This window comes from Ziziphus jujuba, chromosome 7 (assembly GCF_031755915.1).
Source record: "Ziziphus jujuba cultivar Dongzao chromosome 7, ASM3175591v1".
Taxonomy (NCBI): domain Eukaryota; kingdom Viridiplantae; phylum Streptophyta; class Magnoliopsida; order Rosales; family Rhamnaceae; genus Ziziphus; species Ziziphus jujuba.
In genome coordinates, this window is record NC_083385.1 from 28,862,325 (window position 1) to 28,887,032 (window position 24,708).

General features: G+C 33.6%; 3 protein-coding genes across 7 annotated transcripts; all 3 read left to right on the plus strand.

The window, feature by feature from the left end:
• Positions 1-690: 690 nt before the first annotated feature.
• On the plus strand, positions 691-3,917 carry LOC107434209 (uncharacterized). 2 transcript variants are annotated; one of them, XM_016045645.4, is made up of 3 exons: positions 691-890; positions 2,084-2,209; positions 2,302-3,917. In XM_016045645.4, the coding sequence occupies exon 3, from the start codon at positions 2,332-2,334 to the stop codon at positions 3,520-3,522; it is 1,191 nt and encodes a 396-aa protein (XP_015901131.2). In that variant the 5' UTR covers positions 691-890; positions 2,084-2,209; positions 2,302-2,331; the 3' UTR covers positions 3,523-3,917. The 2 variants fall into 2 exon arrangements, with proteins under 2 accessions (XP_015901131.2, XP_060675031.1); XM_060819048.1 differs by having other exon boundaries at positions 2,084-3,917.
• Positions 3,918-4,901: 984 nt separating this feature from the next.
• LOC107434204 (cytochrome c) lies at positions 4,902-9,652 on the plus strand. Its single transcript, XM_016045636.4, has 3 exons — positions 4,902-5,252; positions 6,107-6,240; positions 7,063-9,652. Exons 1-3 carry the CDS (start codon positions 5,141-5,143, stop codon positions 7,153-7,155), a joined length of 339 nt encoding a protein of 112 aa, XP_015901122.1. The 5' UTR covers positions 4,902-5,140; the 3' UTR covers positions 7,156-9,652.
• Positions 9,513-24,067, plus strand: LOC107434196 (uncharacterized). Of its 4 annotated transcripts, XM_060819237.1 has the most exons (21): positions 9,594-9,651; positions 10,609-10,688; positions 11,812-11,906; positions 12,592-12,696; positions 13,256-13,312; positions 13,405-13,475; positions 14,118-14,217; positions 17,224-17,294; positions 17,456-17,556; positions 17,652-17,755; positions 17,838-17,891; positions 18,201-18,256; positions 18,470-18,508; positions 18,624-18,768; positions 19,666-19,847; positions 19,923-19,990; positions 20,898-20,970; positions 21,042-21,103; positions 21,195-22,122; positions 22,709-22,999; positions 23,585-24,067. In XM_060819237.1, exons 3-21 carry the CDS (start codon positions 11,847-11,849, stop codon positions 23,859-23,861), a joined length of 2,844 nt encoding a protein of 947 aa, XP_060675220.1. In that variant the 5' UTR covers positions 9,594-9,651; positions 10,609-10,688; positions 11,812-11,846; the 3' UTR covers positions 23,862-24,067. The 4 variants fall into 4 exon arrangements, with proteins under 4 accessions (XP_060675219.1, XP_060675220.1, XP_060675221.1 ...); XM_060819236.1 differs by lacking the exon at positions 11,812-11,906 and having other exon boundaries at positions 9,513-9,651; XM_060819238.1 differs by lacking the exons at positions 9,594-9,651; positions 10,609-10,688; positions 11,812-11,906 and having other exon boundaries at positions 12,614-12,696; positions 14,123-14,217.
• The last annotated feature ends 641 nt before the right edge of the window (positions 24,068-24,708 follow it).

The window sequence follows — 24,708 nt, forward strand, 5'->3', positions numbered from 1 at the left end:
GAATTACATTTAAAGCATTTTAAAAAAAAAAAAACTGTATAATTGAAAGTTGTAAAATGTAGTTATTTCCAAATTTAATTATTGTTGATATAATGACTTCCTATTATCTATACAATTAACAATATTATTGAAAAGTAAGTACAGACAGGAGCTAAAAAACACAAATAGAGAATCCGAATCCGCTTAAAACTCTGTTTTTCCCAACTCAAATTTAATGTATGTCGGAAAAAAAAAACAAAAATATAAACCAATAATAAAACAAACAGTGTTTTTTTAAAACAAAATTGTTTGGGACGTTAAGAAAGCTAATATGGAATTACTATTTTTTATTTTTATTTTTGAAAGGAACAATTTTCTTTTCTTTTCTTTTTTTCTTTTTTTTTTTTTGATGAATTACCATATAAAATTCGAGAAATTAACCATAAAAATACAATATTTGGAGGTTAAGAAATTCGGAAATTTTTTGACTCTGTGCAGGCAAAAAAAAAAAAAAAAAAAGGGGGAAAAAGAAAAAAAACTTAAAATGGAAAACTCACCGTAAACGCCGCCACGATAGTGCCACGTAGGTTCGAACATATAACGAAGCAAGCTCTTTCAGTTTCCGAACCTGATGGCTCGGAACGCACAGCTGGAGACAGCCTGTCACCAACAAAGTCCCACTCACCTATTCCCCTAACTACGTTCTCTCTGTCTCTCTCTCTCTCTCTGTGCTCTCTCTCTGAGTCTTCTTCTTTCTCTGTCTCTCTGTCTCTCTCTCTCTCTCTCTGTTCGTCTGCAAAATTAGGGTTTCTTGATCTCCTTCTGCGGTTGTCCGATAGCTGGTTTGGATTCCTCAGATCAAGATTCTCTGCTTTCTGAGCTCCCCGGTGATCTGCTTTTGGCTCGATTTGGTACAGTTTAAGGCTTTTAATTTTTCCAAATTAGGGTTCTTTGTTGTATTCTTGCCGTCCTTATTAATTCGTAAACTTTTTAGATATGATTTTATTGTGTTTTTCTATGCGATGATGGCGGTGATGGTGTTTATTATGTGTTTTATTTATTTATTTATTATTTTAGATTTGAAGTGTTGTTTTGCAGAGAGTTTGGTGATCTTGCTTCGTTCCGATATTTCTGTTCTCGCATATTTTGTTTGCCACTGTAATGCAATTTCTAAGACTTTTTTTTTTTTTTCCTCCACTTGAGATAGAAATCAGGGAAAAATAAATGGTTTCCATTGAGATTACCGCAAGTTGATTTTTTTAATATTTTTTTTCGGTGATGAACTTAATTTGGCGCATCAAAATTGCGTGCGCATTAAGTGATAAGGTTCTGCTTGATTTTTTTAATTTTTGTATTCTAAATTTCATAGTAGTTAAATGGAAGCAAAGTACTATGGAGGCAAAGAAAGCTGGAATTTCAGCTGGAAAGCTTTATTTTGGAAAAAGTTTATTAATTGAAAGTGCAAATTGTTATTTTTTACAGATACATGTATGAGCATTCTGGATCTTTCCAACTTTTGTAGAGTAGAAGAATTTCTTATTTAATAAAAATTAGCGTAAATTGGAATTGTTGGTGGTAGATTGGTTAGCGGAAGTGTAATATAATGCAGAAATATTTTGTCTGCCCATTTTTCTCTACTGTTGAATCTCTCTCTTTTTTTTTCTTTTTTTTTTTTTTTGGTGAAATGCAAATTAAATTTTGTGTTTGACATTTAATATTTGACCCCCTTTTGTTTTGTGGGTAACTTTCACATTATGGAAAGGTAGCCATTAAACGGTGAATATATTCTTCAAAGCGTCATTGTGAAATGTGCAAGTGTATATCGTTCTGTAGCTTGCAAATTCTGAATTCTGCATAGCCTATTTTATTTTGTGTGTGTGTTGTGCTTTATTTTACTTTATTTTATTTATTTATTTATTTTTTTTGGTGACAATATGAAAATCTTAATCTTTTCTTTGCCATGATCTTTTTATTATAAACTGTTAGGTATGATGTTTTATTATGCACCATAAATGTAACTTAATTACCTCCTAACTTCTCAAAATTCCCTTGGTGCTCATGGTTTTTTTTTTTTTTTTTTTAAATTTTTTTTTTTTTATGTTAGTTTGGTAAGCTGTACGTTAAAATCAGGAGCCAAACATGAAGATTGTTGCTATGCCGCAGCTAAATAGAATGTTACTGAAATGTCAGCCTGAATGAGAGATGGTCAGCATTCAATGAGCATCTTCCGGTATTATTTTGGAAACTTGTTTGATTATTCTTGCTGATTCTGGCAAGGAAACATATACGCTACCTTAGGATCTTTTGTATCCATGCTGGCAGAGAGTATGCGTGGAATCTGTGCTTCGGGTAATGCCCCTGACGAGAGTTGTTGCCGATGCGTTCGGTGTGTTGACAATATGTCTAGTTGCTCTCTTGGTTATTCTTGGTTTGCTGTGCATTGGTTACTCATTTTACTTCCGTTCTCGTATTCGTAGTCAAGGGTTTTTTCAGCTCAATTATTTTAGTGGTCCTTGGATCATCCGAATCACTTTCATCTTGTTTGCAATCTGGTGGGGTCTTGGTGAAATTTTTCGCTTAAGTTTGTTGAGACGGGAGGGCAGAGTATTGAATTCTCTCAACTCGAAATGGCAGGAAAATGTATGCAAATGTTATATTGTCTCCAACTTGGGGTTTGCAGAACCTTGCCTCTTCCTTACCCTTGTGTTCCTTCTCCGGGCGCCTTTACAGAGGATGGAATCAGGAATTCTAAGCCGACAATGGAATGGAAAAACAGCAGGTTATGTACTTTTGTACTGCTTCCCAGTGTTTGTTCTTCAGCTGTTTGTTATTCTGGTTGGACCCCGGTTGAACAAGAATAAGAATTTACGTAAAATGCCTCACTACTTTACGAGTACTATGAGAATGGCTGATGATATTGCCCTCTGCACTTACCCTTTACTGAGTACTATACTCCTTGGACTTTTTGCAACTATCCTAACTGCCTACTTGTTTTATCTTGGAAGGCGGATTTTGAAATTGGTCATTAACAAGGGTCTGCAAAGAAGAGTTTACACACTTATATTCTCAGTTTCAAGCTTCCTTCCATTAAGGGTTCTCTTACTCGGTTTCTCTGTTTTATCCAAACCAGAGCATTTTCAGTTTGAAGCTCTTTCTTTCTCGGCTTTTCTTGCCCTTTTGTGTTGTGCTGGGGTGTGTATATGCATGCTTGTTTATTTCCCAGTTGCGGATTCTTTGGCCCTGGGGAATTTGCATGACTTGGAGGCCAGGAGAAGAATTAGTGATGACCGCAACGACACCATTTCTCTTATTGCTAACCAGAGTCATCTTGAAGAAAGTACTGTAATTAGCCCTGATAGAAACTCTGATGCATCAACAAAACGGGGATCAATATCTTTTCGAACTCTTGAGAAGGAAGGTTCTTCAAGGGGAAACTTTGTGGAATTAAGCCTTTTCTCTCCTAGTCGAGATGCAACCCCACCAGGATCACCACCGCTGCTTGGCTGGCCTATGCGCCCTCCTATGCAAGCTCATGGAACTTAAGAAAAAAGCATGCAAGAAATTGAGTAGGGATGGTGAATATCAATTTTGTGGTAAAGAAAAAAAAAAAAAAAAAAAAACTGATTGTAAAGGGTTTTAGCATCAATAAGGATTCTTATTCTCGGTTTGTTTTTCTAATTTTAGATGATGATGGGTTTTGCTTGATCAAATTTATGATCCCGTTGTTTCTCCTGTATTCTCTTTGTAACCATTTTTTGTTTTTTATTTCTTTGCATACATGCTTAAATGAAAGACGTATTCCTAAGGAAGGAACTTGGTGGTACAAATGGGTGTGTATCTGAACGTTTTTATATACGAGTCCTAGACTCTTCTCGCTGTTAATTTATTGGGGGTAGGCATAGTTTTTCTGCTGGCTTATTTTATCCTAAGGAGCATTATTCTTCATTTTTTCTTTCTTTTTGTTGAATGCATTATTTTTCGTTCAGGAGAGATTTTTTCATACAAGTTTCCGAGTATAATTTTTTGGGTCATTTTTGGCTGGTAACGATGCATAAATTGTTTTAAGGTTGGAAAAAGGCTTTCATGCTTTGAATGAGGTGCAAGGTTGTAAGTTTGAATTCGGTCTAATTAAATGTTAGATATACTTGTCCTTGCATATTTCCTCGGATAATAATTCGTATTCAAATTCCCCTACCCTCCATTAAATATGTTATACAATCTTTATTCGTAATCTCCTTAAAAACCCTTTACAAATAAAGGTCAAATGCATGAAATTATTGTCTATACCAAAATTGACTATAGAAAAGACTAAATAAAAATTTGAACTTTTAATTAATAGACGTCCGTATTCCATGATAAACCAACAAATTTGATTAAAAATGTACTAACAAAATTTTTAACTATCTTTTTATTTTTATTTATTTATTTTTTGAAATATAACATGTATAGATCTTTGAACAGATATCATGCTATTTGGTTCTCTTACTTAGCTTCCTTTATAATTGTATTTGTTTTCCATCTAAACTTTGCAACCGATCTTGCTTTATTGACCTTTGTATTTATATTATCATGGATACTTTAACGGAGGGGTATGAATTAAATTATAAAGGAGGAGGAAAATAGTGATTTTTCTTTTTAAAATTTCAAGGGATTTATGATATTTTTATAACCAGACCAATGAAATTATAGTTAAGTGAAACTTTAAAAAAAAATAAAATTATGAATTAATTTGAGCATGTGAACTTTTAATCGAACCGGTAAATTATGATTTTTTTTTTAAAAAAAATAATAATAATTACAACCTATATACAAAAAGTTTGTGATTAATTTCTTTTAAAAAAAAAAAATTGAAATATGACATCCAATTGCGCTTTTTTCACGGGCTAAAAAGAAAATAAAAAAGGAAGGGTGAAAAAGTGATAGAAAGTGGAAGATGGAGAGGGAAGAAGGGGTGGGAATTGTAAAAAGGAGCGAGGGCAATAAGGTCAAATGAGAAATTGGGTACCGCCAGAGTCGTCGGCGCCAGCGGGCGTGGCGTATAAGGGAGGCTCTTCCTCTTCATATCAATTTGCAAAGTAAACGTGGAGGGACAGAAAGAGAGGAACCCTTAGGAGGAAAGAGGGAAGAAGACAGTGGCAAATTTGTAATTTAGAATACAGAAATGGCGACGTTCGGAGAGGCACCGGCCGGAAATGTCAAAGCTGGCGAGAAGATCTTCAAGACCAAGTGCGCCCAGTGCCATACTGTTGAGAAAGGCGCCGGCCATAAGCAAGGTCTCTCTCTCATTCTCTCTCTCTCTCTCTCTCTCTCTTATTTTTCTTTTGTTTTCCTTTTTTTTTTTATTGGTAATTATTTTGATTTTATTGTTCTTTGTATGGTATTAACTATAATGTTCTTTGGATTTGGTTAATTATGCGTTTGGTTGATCAGAAGGAAAAATCCAATAATTGTCCGTTTTCTTTTTAAATTTTAGATAAGAATGGTGCTAATTATACATACGTTAGGTAAATCATTGGAATTTCTAGATTTGGACAAGTTTTAATTCTCATAATCTTGTGGAAAATTCTCGTTTAAATATTTTGATTTGTCGCGTGGTATATATACATATATATATATATATATATATAGATGTATATAAATTATTCATTTAATAAAAATTACAATACATGTATATGAATTCTTGCGCAGATAACGAGCTTGAGATTCGTGATTAGTTTAATCAGTGATACACTGTCTTAGATCCCTTGTGGGCAGTGTCTGAAAAGCTTTGAAAAAGATGGTTTTTGTTTAAAGAGTTTTTTCTTTTATTTTTATTTTTATTTGATTTTGCTTTTGTTTTTTTGTTTTTGTTTTAAATTTTTGTATGATAATGATGTAGATGTTGTCTTTTCTTTTTTTGAATATTATGTTTGAATATTTTCTCCTCTTTTTCCATGTTTTCTGGAGCTTGAAATGTTTGGGAAAGAAAAAGATAGGTTGGATGAGCCAATCAGATTCCATATATTGTATAATGTAAAGGGAGATAATTAACATTTTTCTCACTGTCTAATCAAATTTTGCCCTGACTTGTTAGGTGTTATGCTTGAAATCTAGAATAATAATAACTTGTTGAGTTTGAATTTTGCAGGGCCAAATTTGAATGGTCTTTTTGGCAGGCAGTCTGGTACTACACCTGGGTATTCCTATTCTGCTGCTAACAAGAACATGGCTGTGACATGGGGAGAGAATACGTTGTACGAATACTTGCTTAATCCTAAGAAGGTAGTGATGTCTATGTTTGATGATAACTTGATTTCAATAAAGATAGCAATTGAATGGTTCATCAGATTGCTTGCTTTGCTTATGGTAGCACTTTTTGCCATGTATGGAAAATGTTTCATTATGCTTTTTTCTGGAGAGGTTCAACTGTTTGACGTTTGGAGAGGCCGTTGTTGCATGTTTTGTTGGTCTTATTGCAGTACTGAATTTGACGGTGCAGTCTCCTCAACTTTGTAGTCGCATCACCAATTGAGAATTGTAGTCAGCATTTTGGAAAGAATTAGCTAGATTTACCCTTAAAAGTGTTAGCTTTGTGTTGGAGTTTAGTTTCTTAGGACTCTTGTTATTGAAACATGCTAGTTTTTGTTTATTTTACAAATGGCTTGGCTAGCTAGAATTTTAACAACCAAGGTTTTGTGGGATTGTTGGACTACATTATGAAGGTTTCAAAGAATTCTCAGTGACCCCATCTACTCTAATAGTTTTACCATGATAAGTGCTACAGAAATGTGCTTCTGGTACAATCCTTCCAAAGCTCCTTTTTTTGTTTTTTTGTTTTTTTTGTTTTGGTTTTGTTCTACTGAAAATGACATTTTGGGACTCTAAAAAAAGACCTGAAATCATGCTTTGCTTTTGACAATAAGAGAATAGCTTGAAATAAGTCCATAACAGAATTAGTATTGCAACTTAAAATGAAGATTCAATATGCTTTGGTCATGCCAAAGAAGGGAAAAAAAGATTGCGAAGAAGTAGAATTACCATTGAATGTGTTAAATATGTTTCCCTATATCATGATTAAAATTTTGCTTGTAAAATTTTCTGCAGTATATTCCTGGAACAAAGATGGTTTTTCCTGGACTTAAGAAGCCGCAGGAGCGGGCCGATCTCATTGCTTATCTGAAGCAGTCAACTGCTTGATCTGTTTTTGCCAAGCTTAGGCCTGTTATTGTTATTTGTTGGTTGTTTTTTTGACGATTGAGGAAGAGTTTTTTTCTATGCGCTGCTAATATGCAATTTTTCCCAGCAGAAAAGAAGGGACAACTTTTGCTACTTTAGTGTCAAATAAATACCATCGAGGGCTTTTTACCTGGCATGTAAGAAATATTTTGTTTGGGGAATTTGGCCCAATAGCCCTGTTTGAAGGAGGCTAATAAAATCTACCCACGTTGTCTTAAAATTTTTTGTTTTACCCTCTTACTTTTTGATATTCCTAAATTATCCTTAGAAATAAAAATTAAAATGAGAAGCTATTGCATTTTTTCTCTGAAAGCGGAGTACGAAGAAAAAGAGGAAGAGAAAAAGCGGAAGAGAAAGTGAGAGAGAACGGTGAAACGGCTTGGGACGAACGGAGAGTTCTTCAAGAATAGTAATCGGATCAACTTTTCTTCTCTTTGTTTTTAGTTTTCCTTTTGTTTTCGAAACCATCAATTCATAAGAATATATGAAACGAAAATAATATACATGATTGAAAGCCTAGTAATCAGATCAACTGGCCTCTTTCCTTGAACTGATTCAAATTCGGAAGGCCAAAAATCAAATTGCAAAGCAAAAGATCCACAGCCGAAAGTAAAAGCAAAACTGTGGTAGCAGGAACTGTTGAGCAATGTCAAATTTTCAATTGTTGTATCCCAGTTGTTGCTCCATCTCCCATTCGGTTCAGTTTATCCTATTTGGCTTTTAAAGTTGTGGATCGGCTCATTACTCATTGCAACCAAAGTTACAAAAGAATCGGTGGGCATAGTAAGTAGGAAAAAAAAAAAAAAAAAAAAAAGCCCCAGCCAATGGTTTTTATTTATTTATTTCTTTATGTTTTTTTACTCGAATTTTCTAGTAAAAAATGAAAGAAAAATTGCTCTCCAGAACCCCCCAAAAAAAAAAGGGAAAAAAAAAAATTTGTTGCTTATCTTCTGGTCTGCCCCAAAAAAAAAAAAAAAAAAAAGAAAAAAAAAAAGAAAAAGAAAAAGCTAGACCTTTGTTATTGGGATTTGATAGTTCCAAACATTGGTAAATTCTTGAGCTCCCATGCGACTCTTTCTTGGCTTTCAAGAGAAATTAATTACATTTTTCATTAGTTTTTTATCTTCAAAGTTCAATGGGATTGTGTATGGGTTTGGGAAGAAGAAAGAAGGAAAGCATTGCAGGGATTGTGCTTCTCGGGGAAGGAGGAAAGAAAAAAGTAATATTTTATTTTAATGAAGGGTAAAATAGGAACAGAAGGGCAGATATAAAAAATTTGAAAGAGAAAGGGCATATTTCATTAGCCACCTATTTTGGTGGGTTTTGGGGTTTTGTTTTTGTTTACCCGTTGGAACCCATTGGATGGCCCATTTAGCGATTTCTCGCTTTTTATTTTTATTTTTATTTATCTTTTGCTTCTTGATGTGGCGTTCCAATATACTATTTTTTGGGGACTTTTGGCTCGATGGACATTTTGAATTTGCCCTGAAGATTTATATATTAAAAAAAAAGAAAAAAAAAAGAAGATTTATATATTAGAAAAAAAAAAAACTAATAATAATGAATAAAAATAAAAAAATAAAAACACAAACACACATGATAAGATACTATATTTGGATTATAAATTTAATTTTGTAATTAGAAAAAAAAATACGATATTTTCGTCATAACAAATGTCCAATCTGACATCTTACGTCGTATGTGATAAAATTTAAATGTTATAAGTCAAATTAATAAAATATTAAAATTTTCTTTTGGTGAAAACAAGATATTAAATTTAACTAATGTATAAAATATTATTTTAATATAATTGAGACAATAAACACATTTTATTAAGAGTTTTGCTAGAATGCTAGTTTATCTAAACATTTTAAGAAAAATATTAATTATTTCGACATTAAGAAGTTATTAAAAAGAAAATTAAAAAACGAAAAAAGTTAAGAATCTATGTAAGTCACTCTTATGTGAGAAAAAAAGAAACAGGACCAATACTAACGAGTAGCGTCGAAGAACAAATAAAGTATATTCAAACCCACATTATCTTTGAACCTGATGATTTAATCTGAAAATCAGAATTAATTGGAATTTTTCAAAGAGTTTAAAAATCAAATGAAAACTGTGTTTCTGACAGCGACCAGAGTGTGATAGACTGAATTTTCCAAGAGAAAAACAAAATTATATCCACAAGCAAGGGGCTGAACAATCAGCAGATTAGATTACCATAATAATGATAATATAATCTAAATCCAACTGTCAAACACATTTCATCCAACGCTCAATTTACTCGTGCCGGCATGTTACGGGACTGACTTTTTGTGTATCATGAAAAAGACGCAAAATTGGAAACAGTGAAAATGGTAATAAAAGTCAAAACTTTCCTCCATAGAAAACAATCCTGAGATCAGGATCAGACTATAACTCCTGCTTGGAATCCCCCACTCCTCTCCCAATCGTCAGGTAGATACAATCTTCATCAAAGTTTTTGCATTTCGCATTTTAATTGATTTTTTTTTTTTAAATATATTTGTGTGGATTGATAATCATGCTGGATATGATTTCTGTTTTGGTTAAATTGTTGGGTTAATGGGTTGCTTTTATCCCATTCATGTTCTTAAGTTGTTTGTTGATTGAAAACTAACGTGCCCGTTTCATTCATACGTCTTCTGTATACATGTTTGTATGTGTATATGAAAGTATGTATGCTATGTCTTTGTATGCATGTATCTTTTCCTTATTATGCTAGTAATCAGATGAATTTTCAGTGAGATGGGTTTTAGAAAAATCCTTCTGGATTTGACTAATCTTGTATTTGGTTGTGGAAAAACTGGGATATGATTTATGTTTACTGTGGATTTATTTTGGTATATTCTGGGTTTGTTGAATGAAAGTTCAACTGGAATAGCAAGTACTTGTATGAAGCAAATATTGAGTCCAAATTAGCATCTCTTCCTTGTGGTCTATTGACTTAGTTGCAAATAACAGCAAACTATGGTGACCAACTTGGTTACCGATCCTGCATTATGCGTTGTAATCTGCAGCTAATAAAGCTGGCATTAGTAGAACTGAAATCTAATAATGATAATGACATTATAATATACTAAGCCAAACTAGTTGAGTTCCTATGCAATGAAAATTCTAATTAAGTGGAGATATGCTAGTGCTTCATCTTTTACAATCCGGCAAGTTGACTTTTTCAGTATAATGTTTTTCATTCTCATAGCTATAGACAATTCCATTGGCTTGAGCATGACTTTGTGTGATAGCTTATTTTTCCTATAGAGTGCTTCTTGCAACTAGTCAGCTTCAATATTGTTCTTTCTTCCAACTTTGTTGCAATGAAATGGGCACAATGTGATGATTATGACTTGTTTACTGATGCATTTGGGTGATCAACTTATTCTTGTTTTAATGCAGGAAAAATGTTTGAGAGTGAGATATTGGAGAATGGTTTTATGGAAGGAGATAAGGAACATTCTAATTCTTCATTTGCTGAGGTAGGCTGTATTCTTTGCTGTCTGATGGAAAGGACAACTTTTGTTTCTTGTAGTCAAGACAATGAACTAAACTTATTAGCTATATGTATTTCGAAATAGTAGAGCTCCTGACTATAGGTATTCTTATAAGATGTTTCTGACTTTTAACTTGTAACCATCGATGAGAGGCTGCAAATAAAATGAACTTGACAATTCAATACATTTGGATTTTCCATTTGATTACCTTGTAAAGTTGCATAATTTTTGTTTGTCAACCCCCTGCTTTTTTACATACTTTTTAATTTGGATTCAACAGTTGGGTAAGTTGGAGCTGGCCTTGCAGTGTACTAACCACTTGAATGCATAAATGATAAAAGTTTGGTTCGTTGACATGTTAATAACCAATCTGGGCTAGTGGAAGGTCGTTTTTACCATTCTTTGTGGTTTGTAGAAGGAGAATAAATAATTATCTCACAAAATACCAAATTGGACAGAAAGATTTGGTTTCGTTGACATGCTAAAAAAGTTCTCTCTCTCTCTCGCTCTCTCTCTCTCTCTTTTTTCTTTTCCCTTTCTTTTTAGTTTAAAAAGTTTTTGAACCATAGAGAGTGCAGCTTCAAATTTTGAAAAATCTCTTGAATGCAATCTTCTATTTCATTTTAATGAATAACTAAAATACGAAATTTCACTACTGTAATTAGTCTATTTCAATATTTTGAGGGGCTGGAGTTGTTGAAATTGGGGTGGTGAAAGGGGGGGTTCTATGATTGTGTATCCTTATAATCAAAATCACTAATGGTTCTTTCAAGGTTATCATTTTAAGTGGGGTGAAGGCCTTCAAAATCACTAATCGTCTAAATCAAGTGCATGGTCTTTTCTACAGCAGTTAATTAAATGTGTGGCTTTATATGCTGCCATCGAGCATAATTTGTTGCAATGGCATTGAATATATGGCTATTATTGGCATTTTAAGTGACTTTTGATATTGGGTTATCATCAATGAGTTGATTTATTATGAAGTATTGCCCAAAAGAATTTTTCATCATTTGAGGAATTTATGTTGTTTGATTTATCTGAGCATCAGGTCAGTAAATTTGTCATCTAAATATTATCATGCTCAAAGTCAATGTTACAATCTTACCAGATAAAAATGTTCATTTTATTCCTTGGCATGAGTTGATGAGCCCTATTAGAAGAGAAGTGTCTGGCCATAAAGTTAATTGTTCGCAGTTTAATTGTGTAAGTTGATTTATGATGAAATATTGCTCACAAGAATTGTTCATCATTTGAGGAATTTATGTTGCTTGATTTCTCTGAGCATCGGGTCAGTAGATTTGTCATCTAAATATCATCATTTTCAAAGTCTATATTACAATCTTGCCAGATAAAAAAGTTCATTATATCACTTGGAACGAGTAGATAAGCCCTGTTAGAAGAGTAAGTGTTCGGCCATAAAGTTAATTTTTTGTGGTTTAATTGTGTAATTGACGAGCTAATATCTCTATTTGAGCCAGGATGTTCTCTCATTTTACCCATATACATAGAGGAGAATTATGTATTATTGCATTATGCATGAAGCGATGAACTATGACATGTAGGACAGAAAAATATAGAAATCCTACCTTGAGAAATGCTGGTGTCTGTAATGGTGAATAATTAATGGACTTTGATTACTTAGAAAGCTGACAGCATGGTTGGCTTGGTGAATGTTGTTGAGATTACAGATTGACCTAAGAATTAATGGACTTTGATTACTTAGAAAGCTGACAGCATGGTTGGCTTGGTGAACGTTGTTGAGATTACAGATTGACCTAAGATGCACTTCACAAACGATCAGGAACATGCTTTTGCTTACATTTTTGAGATTAATACTTTATATAATTTTCATGGCTATCTAATATCTTATTCTTGTGCATACTGTAAGGTTGATCCAGGGAAACCTGCATCACTAACATGGCAGCGGAGGTTAGACAACAAGGGAAATAGCCTGTCTTCATTCAGTCTAAGTTTGAAAGAGATGATTCATATGGTACTTTTTATTTGGGCCCTTATGTTATATTGTTCCTTTTATTATACCTGAGACACAACTACTTATTTATTTATTTATTATTATTATTATTTTTTTTATGGAACACTTGAGGTACATGCTTATGAACATGAACAAGTTTGGAGTAAATGTGTTACCAATTCTTGGTTCCGTAATTATATCAAACATGGTAAAATTGTGATGAAACTTGATAGCAATATCAGTATGATTTTTAAAGTTTGTTGTACCAGTAGTTTTCATTCTGATGATATAATTATTTTAGAAACTAAAGATCAACGCTTCTGAGTTCTTTATCAATGTAGTTTGGGATGGTGGACGTGAATTTGACACTCTCTAGGTTTGGATATATAATTATTTATAACGTTTTATGAATTCATGTAAAATTGGATATGTAATCATCCAGACATATTTTTCTTGTCTGCAAGTTCCCATTGGTGTTAACTGTGCAGCAGATTCCAAATCAAATGTATGAATGTTTGGATCTTAACCCATCTATTAAGGGTTTTAAGGTCATACCTTTACTATCCTTCTGTTTTGCTAGGCTCCAATAGGTGTCCGCTTATGGCGTTATATTCGAGAAGAAACTGCTAAAGGAAAGGTAGATTTCTTGCTTTTGTTGTATTGGTATTGAAAGGAATTTGTCTGCTTGTTGGCCTGTGTCATTTCTGCATCTTTTCCTTCTTTCTACAGGGGATTATTATTAACCCATTTGTTAGGCGCCCTGTAACCTCTTGTCATGGCGTTCCCCTTGGTGGTATTGGGTATGTTTTCAATCTTTACAACCTTGCTAATTTCTGACTTCACTATTCCATGTAAAACTGCCATCTAGGTAATATATCTTATAATTAATGTCTATAGCTTTGATCTTTTAATCAAAGGTGAATCAGATTAGTTCATACATTTTTTAACATATAATTGAGTTGGGAAAATTCCCAAAAGCTTACACTTGTATTAAGTGGATCAGAACTTTGTATATCAAACTAACACAACAGACTGTTTACATTCCTCTCATGTGAAGGCCTGTCCAATAAAATTAGACAAAAATTGGGATTCTTATGTGCAGTACATTAAATTAACAAATTGAGCAGGACTTGTACAAAAGACTAGGCAGATAACAGAGTTCATGTCGCGTAAACAGCAACCCAAAACCTTAAGCTTGTAGGAAGTGGACGGCTCTGTATATTATGCTTACACAAGAATATACACTTTGTATGTGGAGTTTTGTATACAAAAATAATGGGAAAAGGTCTGGGATACTTGTAATATGTTGACTGCATGTAGTTTTCAGATGTACATGCACCCTGATCTGTATATTTATTGTATTTTCTTATTGTCAATCTTCATCAATCACTTTGAAACACCTATTCTTATACGTTCTGTTTGTTGAAAAAACATGCCTCCAGAGCAGGAAGCATTGGAAGAAGTTTTAGAGGTGAATTTCAGCGCTGGCAACTATTCCCCAGAATATGTGAAGAGAAACCAGTTTTAGCTAATCAATTTTCTGTAAGTACATTGTCTTTGATCTAAAATGATTTCTTTATTAACACCCTCAAGGAGTTTATATTAGGTTGCTTCATATACTTCTAAACTCTAAGAAGAGCCATGCATATCAAACACTGTCCACTTGGGCAATATTGCACCTGTGTACTCTCCCTGTTTGAAACTGTGATGTGAAATTCAGAAAAGATTTTTGTGAGGTAAGGCTTGTAGTACAGCTGAATCTTTATGGTAAAGCAACAATCTGACTTTCAATGCTTCTTCAATCTGATCAATTGAAGCTTTACAATTAGCCAGCAACGAAATATGTATCCATTCGACACAGTTAAAAACCATAAAGGATCCGTGAAAGAACTTAGTAAAGATGCATGTCTACTGCAATGAAAATTGAACCTATAGTTGTATTTGTGTATTTGTAGGCAATTTAAGTGAAAATGCTTTAGACAGAAGTTTTATACAGAGAAGGGCAATGGTTTTGCTTATGAAGTTCTTTGTGGGAGGAGCAATAGGACAATAAGGATAATGTAGGTGCATGAGATTCACAAAAGTATCAATATGATTGAAAATCATCTTCAGTAACACTAAGGATAATAGCTTATTATTACTCTGGAAATATATGATTCATTTTGGCATGAGATTTACAAATTAGTTAAGATTAATAAATAGTTTAGAAACCTATGTTGCTTGGAATCGACTGTGGGTGTCGGATATTGGAGTCAGGTCCTTTATTTTCTAAAATCTAGGATATGGGGATACGGCTTAAAAGGATCCAAAATTATGATACAGATAGGTGAATACGTCTTAGAACATAAAATATTTTAGAAACTCATATACTAATAATTTTACATGCATTTTTTAGGGATAAATATTATGTTTTTGACTCTAAAATCTTATATTAGAATATAATTATTAATAAATTTATAAGTATAATGAGAAACCTGATCTCCTATTTTTACTCTTTCCAAATATAAGAGTTATAATTCCTAGATACCTAATATCTTATTTTAGAGGTTATCTTCAACTTTGAGAGAAGCTCGTTTTACATTGGAAAAAAAAAAAAAAACAAAAGGCTGTATCCCTTTTTATCTTAAAGGATCCGAGATGATCCCATTCTGGTATCCATGAGACCTTGTCATCGATGGAGTTGCCTGATGATATGACGTACCGTGTATGGCTCCGTTGCTGGAGCTCTGGTTGTTGGAAGAAATCGAGCACTCAACCTCTTCTAAGCAAAGCTTAGCTCCTCCCTTCCCTTATTAAATGAAGTGGAAGTCTTCACTAAGTAGTCGACATTCTATAAGCGACTTGCTGAGTCTACTAACCTTTGCTTCTTGTAGTCGGCCCATAATGCCTCCCTTCATTTGCTTGCTCGTGCATGGATACTTCCTCCATTTTGGAGAGTCCAAGCATCATAGTTGGAAACAGAGGAATCAAGTGATGGAGTAAAAGGGTTATTAGTTTAGCATGAAGAGTCTTACAGAGAGATAGTAGGGAAATGAAAATAGACATGGAACATAAGAAGATTATTACCAAGGTCTTTAGGGTTAAATAGCTGATCCTCAACTTGTAGACTAAGGGAAGGGATATTTTAATCGGTTTGTATCATTAGGTTGACAAGAAGATGAATTACAATTATCAAGTTGTGAAAGGGACAGCCAAAAAACAGTTTCAAAGGTTTGGGTTGAGTTGGTTCATTGCTTGAGATATTTGAATGGAATTTAGTATTAGATTAGTTGTCAACACAAATCTTAGGATCATTTTCCTCAAGTTTTTCTTGTCCTGTGTCTTATGAGTTTGCTTAACAGATGCTTGTTAAAGGAGCTTGGTTTCAGAATTATCTTTATGTTTGGTGAGGTTCAATTGGATTCCAATCCCCTTACTAAAGAAGACAAAAATATTTGATACAAGTATCTTTTTTTGGTAGAAAACTTTACTTTGTAGATAAAAGAAGCATTACATCACAGACACAGGAAAGTATCACTCTTCCCTAACCAAGGTTGACCTAAACGAATATGAGAGACTGTTGTTAGTGAGATATCACTGTAGAGATTTGCCCTATAAGCCCTTAATTGAATAGGAATGATACTTAATTTGTGCAATACATGATTTTGACCTTCCTCAGCTACCTTAGATGGATAAGGATTGGTTGGTTATCAGTCTAATAGAAAATCTACCAATGGTTTCTGCACTTCGCTAGGAGGTAACATTGTCACTTGGAGGAGTTAGAAACATGATGTAGTGGTCAAATCTTCTACTGGGTAAAAACATCGTGCTATAAGCCTATGAGTCACATTGCATACATGCTTATATGACTAAAGAATCTTATGAAAAAAATTGGTTGCTAAAGTGGAGAAGCCTATGATTATTTGTCTGATGTTTAGACCAATGCATAAATTGCCATTAATCTATTGTTCTGTGAGTGTAACAAACAATTTAGGTGGATTGTCCATTTCATTTGCAAGTTGTAATAAAGGGAAATGCCCAACTCCATATGCCCAAATGAGAGTTAACTTGATTATATGTATACTAAGGCAGTTATTGAAGTTTATTTTTATTAATTAGTTCAAAGTTGGGCTTAAACCATATTTATTATTATTATGTTAATATTCTGTGCATACGGGCCTAGTGCACTTTTTTTTAGTAGAAAATGGGACAGATTATTGTTTTCTATCTCTCTCTAATATAATCTAACATATGAGAAAGAAAGAACTTGCCAATTTCCAATCCATCCTTTCTATACTGGATATAAGCTGCTTGAGTTTTGAAAGAAGCACCTATGGTAAGTCCGAAGAAGTCCTCAAAAGTGATTAATGATGTACTGAGCAACTCTGAATGGCATCAATTACCACCAATTTAATGCGGTTCATCAAAACAGAACAATTAAGCTGACCTGAAGTAGTTGGGAACTGCAAGATAGAATCACTTATTGTCATATCATTGATGTTTTCTCTTTCCAAATACATAACTGTTTTTTAAAATAAGTTGAAAGCATTCTATACTGTCTTCCTGCAGGTTTTTGTCTCTCGTTCAAATGGTGAAAAATATTCTACTGTATTAAGCCCGAGGAGCCCAGAGTTGCTTAAGTAAGCTACTATTCCTTACTCTTTGCTATATCATATGGTAATTAATGCTACTCTTGGTGCTTGGATTTCTAATATCATTCATGAATAATTAGCTTTTATTGGAAAATGAATAAGAAATAGGAAACTACAAATAAACTTACTAATATAATGTGCATAAACAGAGAAAATGAAGTTTCAGGGATCGAATCTTGGGACTGGAATCTGAATGGACATAATTCCACATATCATGCTTTGTTCCCAAGGGCTTGGACTGTTTATGAGGGTAATATACATTGAGTGGTATACCTCTGAGCCTAATATAAAATGCATCTAAATAGTTTATCTCATAAATGAGTCGTTTTTTTCTCTTTGATGAAGGTGAGCCTGACCCAGATCTAAAAATAGTTTGTCGTCAAATTTCACCATTTATTCCTCATAACTACAAGGAGAGCAGTTTCCCTGTATCAGTTTTTACATTCTCGGTAGGTTCAATTTTGTAGAAAGTTGCTTGCTGGAGAGTTGAAATACAAGCTTTTGGTTTAAGTAGTTGATTTAATTTTTCAGCTGCATAATACTGGAAAGACTACTGCAGATGTCACATTGCTTTTTACATGGGCAGTGAGTAACTTTATTTTTTGTTTTTTTTTAATTATTTTAATAATTTCTCCTCCATCTCGTCTTATGAAATTTAAATTTCAGATGTATGTTATCCCCATTCCTTTGCTACTTAAACTATGGGTTTGTCATGATTCTATCATTTCACCATAATCATTTTTTTTTTTACTTTCTAAATTCCTTTTGTTTATTTCAATTTTGACGTTTCAATCTTACATTGAGGTGTTTTTGCATATTTTGTAAATTTCTTGAAAGTATGCCAAATTAGAAAGTAAGATAGCTAATGCAAAACCAGTGTCTCTGGGATTTCAGAATTCTGTTGGAGGGCTTTCTGAATTTTCTGGTCAGCACACCAATTCAAAAATGACGTAAGATCTCTCGCTTGGCATATTTTTGTTATTTCCCAATTTGACGCCCTTAATTTCGAAACATTGCATGTAACTACTTATTTATGAAACCCATGGTGGACGGATGGATGAATGTAAAAATCACAAGCATGCATAATGCATGTGTATTTATGAATGATTGTTTTTATAGAATCTGTATTTTGTACTAACCTAAAATATTGCTCACCTTTCTAGGATGAGGGATGGAGTGCGCGGTGTACTTCTACATCACAAGCAAGTTCATTTCTTGATTTTGGAATCTAGATTCTGAAATTGATTTGTTTAATGTGATCATTCTGTCATGTGTGACTTAATTGTCTACTGATAAGGCTAATTATATTCAATACAGGACTGCAAATGGACTGCCTCCTGTGACTTTTGCAGTGGCAACGAGAGAGATTGATGGTATTCAGGTGTCAGAGTGCCCTTGCTTTGTGATTTCTGGTAATTCCACTGGTGTGACAGCAAAAGAAATGTGGCATCAGATAAAAGAGGTTTATAGCTTCTGTTAATTCATACTGGGATTTCTGTATTCTATTTCTTTTCTTTTCTTTTTTTTTGGGGGGGTGGGGTGTGGGGTGTTTAAACTAGGTATTTTCTTTCATCTTTTATGCAACTTGCTTAGAATTTTGGTTTCAGCAAGTAAAACTCTGATGATATTTTCTGTCAGTTCTTATGACTCAATTTTCATTCTCTCATTTATTTTACCAACTTTTCGTATATTTTATTTTTATTAAAATGACATATAAGCTGAAGACTTGAGACTTGACTTATTATTATGAATACCTTTCATTTTTTTCTATCCTGTCTGAGCTATTTATTAATATGGGATTTCAATCTAGAGCATCTAATGAAATATACATAATTTTAATTTCTTTTTGGTTCCTTTGGGAATGTTGATCCTGTGGACTAAATTAAAGAAGAGGTAGCCTTCCTCATCCTGGAAACTCCAATCATGGTGAAATCAAGATTCAGTTAGGGTCCTTGGTATGCAGCCAAGAGACATTACCAACTAGGTGGCTGGCATTTTCTGCTTAATATTTGTTACGGTGGAAAACTGAGAGGCTTTCTCTACTCAAACCAATACTTTGCTAACTTTTCAAAGTTTTGTTGGAGCCATAACAAGACTCTAGTTTCTTTGCTGAGACTATAATTCTTGAATAATAAAAATCATAGTAGTCCTTTTTAAAACAGGGGGAAAACTTGTTTCATTGAATGGTAGAAGTCATAACTCTGCACATTAAACCAGTATTTTATTTGAATTAAACATTAAGCTGGCATTCTTATTATGGGACCTTGTAAAACTTGTCTTTTGTTGGTACATTTATGCTGCTGCTGTTGTTGTTATTGTTCTTATTCGGAGAACTTGACATTTGTACTTCTTTTACTAGCATGGATCCTTTGATGGCCTCAATTCTGCTGAAACACTGGTAACCTCAGAGCCAGGATTATCTATTGGAGCAGCAGTTGCTGCTTCTGTGACAATCCCATCAGAAGCAGTGCGTACTGTTACATTCTCATTGGCATGGGATTGCCCTGAAGTAAGATTTACAAGTGGGAAGACTTATTACAGGTTGGTGGCTAAAAATTGTTTGTGAAATATATAATAAGCAACAATAATGTTTATGCTGAAAATTTCTATGGGCAGGCGTTACACTAAATTTTATGGCATTCATGGGAATGCTGCTGCTGATATTGCACATGATGCTATCCTGGGTAATCTCTTATTATGTACAATATTTGTTGATGATTCATTTTCACTCTGAAAATTTATATTTGGGATCAGATATCTAAGATTAATGCTTTGTTAGACAGCCTTAAAAGTGAGAAAAAATAGAGAGATAAACTCTATCTCCTTGACATAAAAAGAAAATTGCAACACAATCCTTAGATTAGGACTTAACACAATATTATAATTCTAAAGCTACCCTTATTTCTAACATTTACCTTAAGGTGGAGAATTGATGACTAAATGCCCAGCCTAGAAGACCTAAAGGATGGAAATAAACTTCTAGCCACAACTTATAGTGCTGATCTTGACCTCTTTGGTGCCTGTCAAATCAATCATTCACACACAATAATATCTAAAAAGACAATTAATATAGGCTTGTCTGACTAAGAATGCTTCATAAACACTGAATGATTTGAATGACATCTTAAAAACCCTATGAAAAGATGACCACAAATTTTAGAACCATTCATGAGGTGATTGTTTCAGGCTATATATTTCTTTCATCAGTCTGTATTCTAGACCTGATTCCTTTTGAGCATTAGACACAGCTGGTTGCCTCATATAGACTTGTTGCAGCCCCAGAAAGGATGTGGCTTGTGGCAAAGCAAAAATTAGATAGGGGGATGGCAGCACATCTTTGTAGATTTCCATGACTGATTACAAGGGAATGTATGGACTATCTCATGTATGAAAGAGGAAACTGAACAAAGAAGGAACTATGTGATTAGTGATATCTTCCTAATATTCGAGGAATAAACTCAATCAAATCATATTCAATTTCTTAGACTGAAGGAATAAAATAGGATCCAGAAACCCCACACTATTTACTGGTAGGAATAATCTAGGTTGACATTATTTAATTTTGTTATTTTTTTTCTTTCTGAAACGTAGAGCATGGAAAATGGGAGTCCGAAATTGAAGCATGGCAAAGACCTATTCTTCAGGACAAGAGGCTTCCTGAATGGTGAGTTTTAGATGTGTGATCTGCTATTGCTTGTGTCCTAATTTCTCAAGTATTCCCAACTTTCCTTACAGGTACCCAATAACTCTCTTCAATGAACTCTACTATCTTAATTCAGGAGGGACAGTTTGGACAGGTACTCATGTAGTTTGGAATTTACTCTTGTGGAAGTTGATTCATTTTATTGAAATAGTTCTTCTTTTTGTTTCCAAATATCCGTTTTGAAGATGGATCACCTCCACTACATAGTCTAGCTAGCATTGTGGGAAGTAAGTTTTCTCTCGATCGATCCTCCTTGGGTTTGAAGAGCATTGTTGATGTATCCCATCAAAATGATACTGCAACTGACATTCTTGGAAGGATGATTACAAAACTTGAGCAAATACACACTCCAGTTGCATCCAACTCAGCATTTGGGACAAATTTGCTCCAAAAGGGAGATGAAAACATTGGTCAATTCCTTTACCTTGAAGGAATTGAATATCACATGTGGAATACCTATGATGTCCATTTTTACTCATCTTTTGCGCTAGTCAGTTTATTTCCAAAACTTGAACTCAGTATTCAAAGAGATTTTGCAGCAGCCGTAATGATGCATGATCCCAGCAAGATAAAACTTCTTCATGATGGAAAATGGGTTCCAAGAAAGGTTCTTGGAGCTGTCCCTCATGATATTGGAATAAACGACCCGTGGTTTGAAGTAAATGCTTATAACCTGTATGATACTGATAGGTGGAAAGACTTGAATCCTAAATTCGTTCTTCAAATTTACAGAGATGTGGTTGCCACTGGTGATAAAAAATTTGCACAAGCTGTCTGGCCCTCTGTTTATGTTGCAATGGCTTATATGGACCAATTTGATAAGGATGGGGATGGGATGATCGAAAATGAAGGCTTCCCTGATCAGACTTATGATACATGGTCTGTCTCTGGAGTGAGTGCATATAGTGGTGGGCTATGGGTGGCAGCTTTGCAGGCTGCATCAGCCATGGCTCGTGTAGTAGGTGACAAGGGTTCTGAGAACTATTTCTGGCACAAGTTTCAGAAAGCAAAAGTAGTGTATCAGAAATTATGGAATGGATCTTACTTCAACTATGACAACAGTGACCAAAGTACAAGTTCATCTATACAAGCTGATCAATTGGCTGGACAATGGTCTGCTTTAGACTTCTTACATCATTTTTAAATTTTTTGTTCTCAAAGCTGCCATTGCATAGTTGCTTTACATAAACTTCCTAGATCTTGTTTAAAAATATTTTCTGCTCAAAGCCATTGCATAGTTTCTTTTACACAAACAAAAACAAGAGTGATCTGGTTTTTCATTCAAGAGTAAGAAAAGATGGCTTGAATTTTGTTTTTAAGGTCAAGTTTGTCTAACATGGGTAATGCATTCCAAAATATTGGAGAGGCACCTATTAGTTTATTTGTATTGCTGGCAACTTGTATAGATAGGCAGTTTAACATAATTATCCCTATACTGGTTGGTATGAATAGCCATTAAATATAATTTTGAGTTGTATCTATCACATTATGAAAACTAAAATAAAATGTGTATGCTACTTTCAGAATAAGATATTTTGAGCAGGGTGATATGTTTTACTTTTGTTTTTCATTTCTTATTCCTTTTTATATTCTCTTTCTAAAACATTTCAAAAATTATCTTTGTTGGTGCATGTATGTAATTGCTTGTAGTGATATTATATGTTGATGGATTATAAAATAATTTCTAGCTACTTTGTAGGTACTCCAGAGCATGTGGTCTTTTGCCAATTGTTGATGAAAACAAGGCACGAAGTGCATTGGAAAAGATTTATAATTTCAATGTCTTAAAGTTGAAGGATGGGAGACGTGGAGCTGTTAATGGGATGCTACCTGATGGAAATGTTGATATGTCATCAATGCAGTCGAGAGAAATATGGTCCGGAGTCACTTATGCAGTTGCTGCGACAATGATCCATGAAGACCTTGGTGACATGGCATTTCAGACTGCTGGTGGAATCTATGAAGCTGCATGGTCTGAAGGAGGACTTGGGTAAGTTGGCTATGAATGGTATAACTTGTCTTGGAACCCTAGCATCTAAATGTACTAGAAGTTTGGTTATAACAAGGAAATCTGCTGCAATCGCGATTAAATGTGGCATCCTGCAAGGATATTTTTGGTACTTGGAAATTACTAGGGAACAGGAAAATTAAAACCTTGATGGTGGTTAGATTATCGAGAAAGAAAAATGCATTATATGTTTCATGAAATTGCCTACAGAAATGCTTTTCCATAATATTTATGAAGATTACTACATTTTATTTGCCATAATATGCACAATTTCTATGGGGAGTGAGGGGTTTTCGCCTGGTTTTTCATTTTTGAACTACTTATATGAAATTATTACTTGGAAAAGGATGTTACCAATTATTTATCTCATTAAGTTGACACTTAGGAAATGTGAAACATTTGATTCTGAATTTGTGAGAGATATGAAACAGTGTTGGAGGTTGGTTATCTCTAAATCATGAAATTACTCGGTGAAATCTTAATTTTTAGGAATCAAATTTATTCAACTTTTTTTATTTCTTTTCTAATGCTTTCTGTCTTGTTAATCCCTTGCTGTTATGTCAACAGTTACTCTTTCCAAACTCCAGAAGCTTGGAACACCTATGATGAGTACAGATCTTTGGGTTATATGCGTCCTTTAGCGATATGGGCAATGCAGTGGGCATTAACAAGACCAAAGCTTCCCAGGCAGGTTACAGAGAAGGAGGTCGATGAAATTTCCTCGCTTCAGCACCATGCTGGATTCTCAAGAGTTGCTAGCCTCCTCAAGTTGCCAGAAGAGGAAGCATCTAGGGGTGTTATACAGGTTTTCTATGACTATACTTGCAAGATGATGTGGATGTGATTTAAATTTCATGTATTCACAATCATATTTGATGTTGCATATAGTAATGTTGGTGTGTCATTCAAACTAAGATTTACATTGATGTTTTGCATTATATGGTAATCAATGTCGTATACAGCAGCAATATTTTTTATAGCATAACTATGTTATCTATTTAAATGTTAGAAAAACAATAAAAATTAGATAGCCTTAATTTGACACTTTTATAGTTTCAATAGTACTGCTGGTACCAAATTATTTATAAAAAAACGCAGCTAAGATTATGTAACATTATTCTATCACATTGTTTGATAATATTATGTAACATTATTCTATCACATTATTTGGTTAATTAATAGATAAACTTTTTTGTATCTCGAGCATTATTATTGTTATTAGAGTACCTTGGTACACATGATATGGTCAAATTGAGATTGAGATTGAGATTAGATGAGATAAGAATTAATCTGGTTTGTGTGTGGTGTCAATTGGATAGGATTAATTTTTTTTAATAATTATTATTAAAATGAATATTAGTTATAGGATTAAGGATTAATATCGTATGGGCCCCTTTGTGTTTTACCTCTATTTCCAAAAGTATCCTATAGTATGAAACTATTTAGAAATATCCCTTGCTATTGGCACTTTTCCGCTATCTGACATTATTTATATTAGCTGGTGGTATAAAAAGTCATAAATACCCTCAAAATTTTAACAAAGTGACTTACATTTAAAAATGATTTTTTTTAAAAAAAAAAATATATATATATATATATATTAATTTAAATATTAGCATAATTATTAACATGTGCGAAGTTAAATATTTTACTTAAAAAAATAATTTTTTTATTTTATCTTTAAAATATTT

Excerpts from the sequence above, each read along its gene's own strand:
- LOC107434209 (XM_060819048.1), top strand. The coding sequence starts at position 2,332 with ATGCCCCTGACGAGAGTTGTTGCCGATGCGTTCGGTGTGTTGACAATA.
- LOC107434204 (XM_016045636.4), top strand. The coding sequence starts at position 5,141 with ATGGCGACGTTCGGAGAGGCACCGGCCGGAAATGTCAAAGCTGGCGAG. Across the intron at positions 5,253-6,106 it reads AGGCGCCGGCCATAAGCAAG|GGCCAAATTTGAATGGTCTT; the intron begins GTCTCTCTCTCA and ends TGAATTTTGCAG. Across the intron at positions 6,241-7,062 it reads ACTTGCTTAATCCTAAGAAG|TATATTCCTGGAACAAAGAT; the intron begins GTAGTGATGTCT and ends AATTTTCTGCAG.
- LOC107434196 (XM_060819236.1), top strand. The coding sequence starts at position 10,614 with ATGTTTGAGAGTGAGATATTGGAGAATGGTTTTATGGAAGGAGATAAG. Across the intron at positions 14,218-17,223 it reads TTTTAGCTAATCAATTTTCT|GTTTTTGTCTCTCGTTCAAA; the intron begins GTAAGTACATTG and ends GTCTTCCTGCAG. Across the intron at positions 23,000-23,584 it reads TGGTCTGAAGGAGGACTTGG|TTACTCTTTCCAAACTCCAG; the intron begins GTAAGTTGGCTA and ends TTATGTCAACAG.